Source organism: Pelmatolapia mariae, linkage group LG4 (genome assembly GCF_036321145.2).
Source record: "Pelmatolapia mariae isolate MD_Pm_ZW linkage group LG4, Pm_UMD_F_2, whole genome shotgun sequence".
Taxonomy (NCBI): Eukaryota; Metazoa; Chordata; class Actinopteri; order Cichliformes; family Cichlidae; genus Pelmatolapia; species Pelmatolapia mariae.
The window spans coordinates 9,436,900-9,445,935 of record NC_086230.1 but is presented as its reverse complement, the minus strand read 5'-3'; the positions used below and the strand labels follow the sequence as shown (position 1 = coordinate 9,445,935).

At 42.6% G+C, this 9,036-nt stretch overlaps 1 protein-coding gene across 1 annotated transcript in view; it reads right to left on the bottom strand.

Moving 5' to 3' along the window:
* Positions 1-1,773: 1,773 nt before the first annotated feature.
* Positions 1,774-9,036, bottom strand: part of usp43b (ubiquitin specific peptidase 43b) — an 86,936-nt gene continuing 79,673 nt past the window's right edge. Inside the window, exons 13-16 of the mRNA XM_063471339.1 lie at positions 7,319-7,477; positions 6,691-6,864; positions 4,938-6,077; positions 1,774-4,482 (exon numbers count right to left, since the gene is read on the bottom strand). Coding sequence (XP_063327409.1) covers positions 4,472-4,482; positions 4,938-6,077; positions 6,691-6,864; positions 7,319-7,477 — 1,484 coding nt within the window. The 3' untranslated portion in view covers positions 1,774-4,471. The remainder of the gene's footprint in view (positions 4,483-4,937; positions 6,078-6,690; positions 6,865-7,318; positions 7,478-9,036) is intronic.

The following is a 9,036-nucleotide window of genomic DNA, read 5'->3' as shown; positions in this document are numbered from 1 at the left end:
CCATTATGACACAGAAAGTCCTTTCAGAGAAGTCGGACCTAAACCACTGCAGAGCTGGACCAGCGATGCCCACCCACTGCTACAGTCTGCTTTTACAGTCTGTCGGCTTGCAAAAGCAGGTGCGGTCTTTCAGCGGCTCCGGACGATCTGTTCGATCCCAAAGATCGATCTGGTGACGAAGATTCGTCTGCTCAACTCCATCGTTATACCTACCGCGATCTGTACTTGTGAGACGTGCAAAAATCAGCCAGAAGACTCAATGTGGCCCAACAGCGATGGCTAAGAGGGAACCTGGGGGTCTCTTACCGGGACCATGTCACTAATGAAGAAGTACACCGTCGGACTGCCACACGTCCCCTCCAGGACATTGTGACTGAGCGGCATGTGCGCTTTGCAGGTCACGTTCTACGCCAACCCCCACACCGACTGCCCAAGATTGCCATCATGTGGAACCCACCCCAACCAAGATGGAAACCAGGCCGCCCCTGTACAACATGGTGGAGGACTTTCATCGATGATTTACGCACCACAGACATTGCATGGGATGAGGGCGAAGCAGCTGCAGCTGATCGAGTACGTTGGCGTACATTTTACGCCCAATGCGCCAAATGGCGCAGGAGGACCTAACTAACTAACTAGAATAATAACCATTATGATATGACATCATCACACAGTTACTACAGATTTGTTGGCTGCACATCCATGATGTGACTCGCCCATTCCACCACATCCCAAAGATGCCCTATTGGTTTGAGATGTGATGACTATGGAGGCAAACTCATTGTCATGTTCAAGAAACCAGTGTGAGATGATATGAGCTTGACATGGTGTATCATCCTGGTGGAAGCATTAATACTCAGATAGGCTGTGGTGTTTATATGATGCTGAGTCGGTTCCAAGGTGTCTGAAGTGTGTCAATAATTTTTGTTTTTGCACCAAATTCTGACCCTGTCATCTGAATGTCAGAACAGAACTTGACACTCATCAGTGGAGGGAACAGTTTTCCAGTCTTCTGTTGTCCAATTTTGGTGAGCTTGTGCAAACTCTTCCTCAGTTTCCTCTTTACAGGTGATAGAAGTAGTGCCTGGTGTGGTCTTCTACCGCTGTAGCCCACCTGCTATTTGATATGTTGTGCATTCAGAGATGCTCTTCTGCATGCCTTGGTTGTAATGAGTGGTTGAGTTAATGTTGTCTTCCTATAAGCTCAAAGCAGTGCGGCCATTCTTTCACCCAGAGAACTGCCACATACTGGATATTTTCTATTTTTCAGACCATTGTCTGTAAACCTGAGGGACTGGTTGTGTGGGAAAATCTCAGTAGATTACCAGTTTCCGAAATATTCAGACCAGTTCATCTGGCAGCAACAACAAAGCACTTAATTTCACTTCCTATTTTGTTAGTTTGAACTCCAGCGGGTAGCCTTGAGCATGTCTACATACTTAAATGCATGTAGTTGCTGCCATGTGATTGGCTGATAACATAGTTGTGTTAACAAGCAGTTGAACAGGTGTAACTAACAAACTGGTCTCCGGAAAATGAATCTTGGTTATTATCTATAGACTGTTTTGTATGCATGAACATTTTTTTTAATTTTTAATTTAAAAATGTTATTATTCACACTTTGAGTTAAAAAAAAGAAGATTATTAAGTATGAATTAAGAGGAGCCATGCAATGCCTTTTTTTAAATAAAAGAAAAAACTCAGCTGTTTTTCATTTATTTTAAGCAATGTTGAGAAAAATGCACCACAAATAATTCTGCCACACTGACATCATTTGTGAGAAAAGCTGTGTTTAATTTGCAACCCATAAAACTCTCAGTACGTTACGCAGATGTTACAGACAGTCCGATTCAAGAACTTGCGTGTGTTGTGTCACATTCAAACCTACCAAACCTATTATTCTGTCCTTTCGTGGTAATCTGAAGCATACAGTTTTAATCTGGTACTTAAATTACATAATTACACATCAGGTACAAAATGTAGACTTTTAAAAAAGTTAATAAAATAGAATCTAGCCATTGTTCCCAAATAATGTATCAGACACATCCTTCATGTATGATCACTTAATTTGGTAAATAGTGATTTTAAACAGTGACGTCAAATGACAGAACATAAAACAGCGAGGACAGATACAGTGTGTGCAACTAACAGGGACTCTGAAAAGCATTAGTGACAAATTTAAAACACTGAAAACAGTTTATTGTAAATCAAAAGCTTATCGTCGAGTTTGAATAGAGAAAAAAAAAAAGTTATTTCTGGTTTTCTCATCCTTCCGCCCCATCGGAGAAAGCTATCACGGTGCAGCTCCAGAAATGGTGATTACTCTGAATTGAACAGACACTAAATATTCAGGAAGAGCTCCTGGTGGCTACTTTATACAATTTTCAGGGAATGCTTTGAAGCATGATTGCCATTAACACTCTGCCTATCTTCAAGTCTTCGATGAAAGAACAGCCTCGTGCACATGCGCACAGTTTGAATCCCATTATCAAGAAAACTGCCTCCAAGAAAGTGCCCCGACTCAATGTTTTTTCTTTCTTTCTTTTTTTTTTTTTTAAAATCAGTAAAATTTCAATCCAACTTGAGTGAAAAAGACATACAGTACACACTCACTCTCCCACACACTGGAGCAGCAGATGTGGAGATAAAATAAAAAATAAAAACATAAAAAAGCCCTCTCCTTTATTGCTGTGCAAGCCACTGAGGTGGTAAAAACATGTTTTCTGTGCTTTCTTAAAATTTCCTCATGATTTCCTCACAGAGCAAACCAACCACTGGAAAATGCACATTTGAGAAGAATGGGGTTTCACAGCTCCAACAACCCCCCCCCAGACCAAACCTTTAGTCATGAAAGTCCCCTTACATACTCTCCACCAGTCGAAGTACAGATGAGAACAAAATTATTATCACCTGCATGAAATTTCTAATTTTCCCTATTGCTTTTTTAACAGAGCAATCTTGATAATCCCAAAGCAAGGATATACAAAGTGGTCACAGCATTTCCAGGTGTCAAGAACTGGAGTGAGAAGTATCATCAAGAAATTAAAAGAGAGTCACAGAGTACAGAAGAAGCCTGGCAGAGGTAGGAAGCCAAAGATCTCAAAGACTGAGAGAGAATGACTTCGTCAAGTAGGGAATTGTAGTCTCAAAGACGACTATCACTTGAACCATGTACAGGAATAGACTGTGAGGTTGCAGAGCAAGAAAAACATCTGCAGAAGGGACAAGTATGCTACTGACAACTTGGAGAAATATTAAGCATACTGGAAGCATGTCCTTTGGTCAGATGAGATGAAACTAGAGCTCTTCGGCCACGGAGACACTGCTTACATTAGAGGCCTACAACCAAAGAACACCGTCCCCACAGTGAAACATGGTGGTGGGATTATTAGGCTGTGGGGATGCTTCAGTGTCTCTTGAACTGGGAATCTCATCAATGTGGAGGGAACTTTATCTTGCAACATGAAAACGACCCAAAACACACATCGGTCCTGGGGAAGAACTCCACTGAGAAGACCAAAGTGAACATTATCGACTGGCCTACACAAAACCCTACTTGGACTTGGATCCGACTGAAAATCTGTGGGGTGAACTGAAGACTAAGTGCCATGCCAGAAGGCCATCGAATCTGTAGGAGCTTGAGAGATTCACCAAAGGAGAACGGGCAGGTTGCTATCCAGCAAAAAGGATTCACATTTAACTTTTTACATCGACTGGGCTAATAATTTTGACCCTGATAGTTTTTGTGAAATAATTTTGATTTTGTGTGGAAAGTAAAATAACATAAGGATCCAAAATAAAACTAGGATGTTTGGAAAAGCTTTGTTAAAAATTGCCTGCTCTGTGTATCAGTACTTTGGAAATAGGGGAGGCTAATAACTCTGTCCTCATCTGTATCTGTTGGTTTTGCCCAATTTGTACAATGCAATGTTCCAAATGAGCTCTGGTCACTTTGGACAGATATGGAAAAGTGTACAAAAAAGAAAGTGCAACAAAATATAATATTTAACTGATAATACAGCTGGTTAACAGTGCTGTGTTAGTATAGTTTTTGCAGCGCTTTAGAACAATCTTACACATCATCGCCCATTAACTGTAAACTGTTCTTTAGTCAGTATATGCCACACTCCACAATGGACTAAAACTATGCAAATTCACCATATCAACCTCCACTTTCAAAAAAGTTGATCATAAACTCAAACATGTAGTGTAGTAACAGCAGACAGCAGTGTAAAAACAACACAAAAAGTGCAGGAAACAAATCACATTACAGCAGTATTTTCCCTTCGTAATTCATCTCTGCATAGATTTCATTTAAGACACACACAGGTGAGAACTTAGAACAGTACTATGAAGGGGAGAGAGAAGATGTACTTTGATTCGGCGATGCCTCCAGCTGTGGGCTTCTCCCGGTGCGTGGGTGTGGAGGAATCAGTAGAGAGCTCGGGTGTTCAGCAGTCATTCAAGGCTCTCACAGAGGCACTTATAATGGGAAAATAGAAGGAAACAATTAGTATTTGATAACCTGTCAAACAGGAAATCAGCATTAGCATTGGTAACAAAGAAAAAGCTGGCTTCAACTGAAATTTTGACATGTGTGGCTGCATTTGCTGGAATTTAATAGCTTACACCTGATCTGTCAATTGGAATTCATTCCACAGTTTCAATTAGTGCATTACAGCAGCAGGAATGTTTGGCCAATCCGCTTCCACTGTCATCACTTCTTTATTCATCAAAGGCAGTTTCTCATTTTAAAACCAAGCTGACATAAGAAGAAAAACATCAACCATGCTGACATTAGCTCTAATTTGTGCTTTTTGTTTTTTTAGACCAGACAAACTGAAAGGATTTGATTTACAATTCCACATAACATAATAATTAATTTCAGAGTGAAATGTGACCTTTAAAACAGGCCTCAGGGAAAGCTCCGTGCCTACCCAGTGAGGTGGTACTGTATCGCGTCCGCTGCAGAGTGGCATAGCCCGGCTTGTCCACCAGCAGGACGCGGTGAGCTGGAGGGATCGTGACTTCTCCGTTCCTCTGCAGGGAGGCGCACCTGCGAAATGTCAAATCTAGTTTCGTCTGGATGTTGCTGGAGCTGTGAGCGCGTTTGATGTCGACAGGGTCATGACTTCCAGCCTTTCCGTTGACCAGCTGGACTTTGCAGTTATGGCCATCGCAGTTGGGCCCACCGGCGCCTTTCCTCTCTTCTAGTGCTGCAGCGGTCAGAGTCCCGTTGGAGAGGGACAGCTTGGCTAAATTGCTACTCGCCAGCCTTCCCAGATCTTCATGGTCTTTCAGGCGCTTCTCTTGCCCCTTGACTGGTGACCTTGGAATGTCTTTCTTAAAGAAACCGGGCTTAAAAAAAGAGAAGAGACTTTCTTGGCTCCGACCTTCCTGTCCTCTTTGCACCCTCCTGTCCTCAGGCTGAAGGACCATCTGTAACAAGTCTTTTTGTGCCCTGGGAGTCGCCCCTATCTGGACCTTAGATCTTCTCAGTGTAGAATCTCTGCTCGGGGGTGCGCTGTGGCTGAGCTGACCGCCTAGAATGGCCCCTCTCTGTAGCTGGAACTCCAGGGTCCTGCCCTGGTCTGGCCTCGCTCTCTTAGATGATCTCCTTCTCAGAGAATCATCATCTCGAGCTTTCACATCTTTGCTGCCATTACTGCATCCATGGCCGATGTTTCTCTCTGCAAAAGTTCTGCTCTGTCCCTCTGGTATTTTGGGGGAGTAACAACTTTCAGAGCTAACTCTGTCTGTACAGCTGAGGCTGCTGCCGCTCGGTGAACTGCAGTCCTGCCCTGCTTCAAAGACTCTTCCATGGGCATTCCTTTGCGGCGGGGTAGCCACCAGCGTGATGATGGGGTCTTTGGTACATCTTGGGCGTCGGCCGGACTCGAGATACTCCACCAGCTCTCCAGATTGAGTCTGGGCAGAGTGCTTAATACGGTCTCTGGAACCAAAGGACCACCTCAGTGGGAGAACTTTGTTCAGGGTGTCCTTGGGCTTGGTTGGTGATCTCATGCTTACACTCCTGCCCTGGTACCCTCTGACAAACTGATTGTTTTCTGACCCATCTGTAGGAAAAAGCACGAGACACAGTTTAAAAAAGAAATTGACATGACGTGGATAGATTATTGTTATACCAGAATGCAAAAAATGCATACGCTTCCAAGGAGGAGGAGAGTTTAGGATGATATATTTGTAAAAATCTGGAAAAATGGACCTAGTGTGCTCATTTCCAGCTTCACACTTTTCATTTGTTTCTACTAGAGTGCCTTTGCATGATTCACAAATTCAAAATAGTCCTTATTTAAAGTTGGGGAAAAACTTATTTGTAGGTCTCCTGAGTTACACAAAAATGAACAATCTCTAATTTTCATAGTAGTTTCATTTTGATGGAGAGAGACAGAACATCAAAGAAAAATGCAGAAAAACACATCACATAAACATTATCTATTGATTTGCATGTCACTGAGTGAAATAAGTATTCAACAACCAAACCAGAGTCTGACTCTCAGAGAGTGGCTGTGTTAGATTGGTGTGTATACAGCACACAGAATACATTTCATCCATTCCAACCTCTCCACCACCAAACTTCTGTAACAATGTAACACTGTAAACTACAGAATGCACTTCTTGTGTTTTATACAACATATACAAACTACACACATTAGTCCAGATACCTACATGTTTCCACTGTTTTGGGGGGTTCATCTCTAAACACTGGCAACTCAGGAGACTCAGGGGCTTGTACGGCTCCCAGAGATCCCGGCACAGGTCCTCCTGACACCACACTGCCCCTCTTACTGCCCCCTGTCAGCCGGACCAGCCAGTGGTCAGAGGCGGACGAGCTGGTGGAACCTAAACAGAGGAATGAAATTAGTTTGTTTTGCTGCAGTCCAGTCCAATAATAAGCATGCACATTAAGAGAAAAAGACCAACTAAAGCTCCATTAGAAGAAGCAATCCTGCATCAAGATGGCAACAGATCTGTGATCGTGGGGTATTATCTATTGTCATCCATTAGGAAAAACAGACATAACGTAGAAACTATGAAAAAGAGCATCTCTGTGACTCATGTAAATAGAGACTGGCAGCAGGTCATCCTTTGTTGGCTATTAGCTACAACACAAGATGTAGCAGTGAAAATGAACACTGATAGGGCTAAAAATAGAGTTTTTTCCAGATAATGAGGGTGTGAGGTGCAATGACCCTCTCATGTTGCCTCCATTAGTTTTATATTATATGAATAAGGTGTAGCAGATTCCAGCCAACTAATAATAACAAGGCACTGTGCGGCATCTGAAAGGACTGACCTGTGACCGAGGAGCTGGCAGACCAGGGGGGGATAGTGTTTCTCCTCTGGTAGAAGAGGATGTAGGCTCCACGTGTGCACACCTCCGCCTCTGGAACTGGCTCAGCGCTGCTGTCATCATAACTGTACCACTGGCCGTCAACAGAGTTCCTGCAATAGGCTGAAATTACAATGGAAAAAGCAGGGAGACCAACTTTACACATTACTGATGTACCCAGGAGCTGCAGCGCATGTCAGTGTGGCATCATTTCTTTCAGCCGTATAAATGTCAAGGGGGATTTCTGGAAGAATGCATAGAGAGATAGTTTTATGATGTAGGAAAATCAGTTTTTCCTCAAAAATAAAATTGCAAAGAATTTGAAAATTTCACGATCTATGGTAGATATTACAATTCAAACATAGAAGTCTCTGTATGCAAATGTTTGTATCCGTACGAACAGCCACAGTTTTCAGAAAACAGCCAATTCTGCATTGAGCTGTGCTAACTCTCACTCTCTCTTGTAGTTGTGGTGTCAACAAACTCTTTGATTTCTGCTAGGCTCCGGCGAAAGGATGTCCCTGCAGTTGTTTCTTTATTTGACTAATTAATGAGTGAAAAAGTGGTACACAGATGGGTGTGTCTGTGGGAGTTTGCTCATAAACATACACAGGAAAATACACAATGCATGGGTAATTGGATCCTTAATTGTCTGTTCAGCTTTCTATTAATACCCATGCTCGGCTAATGACCAAGGCAGCTGATAATATGAATGCTTTTCTATGTCTTTGCCACAGGGTGTCCTCACTGGGCTTTTAAACAGATTGGGCTCTTGTATGGATCCTTTCTGAGACTTGGGATGGCTGAAACTGGAAGTTCTGGAACTGGTAGGAGATTTCTTTTACTGTAATTGAACTTCCTTCTTCACTACAGCTCATGTCTGGCAGCAAGTCAATTAAACTGTTTCTTCTCGCACTTGATGTAATTCTGTTTTACCAAAAGTCCTCTCAGTTAAATCCTTTGAGTTTCAATTTTTTTATTCTATTGCTTACTTGCAGTCATTTAGTTGTGAGCAGAGGAGCTGTTTAGTGCGGCATGAATCAGACTTACATCAATCAGCATGTCAGCTGGCGTCTAATGATGGTGGTGGTCATGCTGTTTGTTTCTGCTTCTCCAAGAAGATCATTTTCGGGGCTTACACTGTCAATTTTTATTTTGCGGAACACTTGCTGAGGTTAATTAAGATCCTTGGTGTCTTTTTTTATTTTGTTTAGAGTCACGCCGATGTGCAAGTTTGCCCAGACAGAGCCATTTAGCATGCACTGAAGATCTTTTTCTGTGAGGGCGATGTTATTGCAACTCCATGAGGGCTGTGTGGGAGAAATCGGTCCTGGCCTTGAAATCATTTTATTTCATCGCCTAGCTTGAGCTAGGCGATGATATATCATAAGGCTAATGCAGAAACCTGAGTTCTATCTATCCCAGGGCTTTTGCTGCTTGTCTTCCCCCGCTCTCTCTCCCAGCTTTCCTGTTCACTCTAAAAACTTCTGTCATAATAAATGTATCCTCACTTTTAAGGGAGAAAATGCTGCAGCCTTCTCTGGGCCTGAGGTAATTTAATACAGACTGAGGTTAAGTGGAAAAGTGCTCCATGGTTGTAAAAATCAAAATTTGAAATTCTTTTTGGAAGTCATGACACATCCTCTGAGTGAAAGAAAAGAAGGACCGTGCAGCTTCCTTTC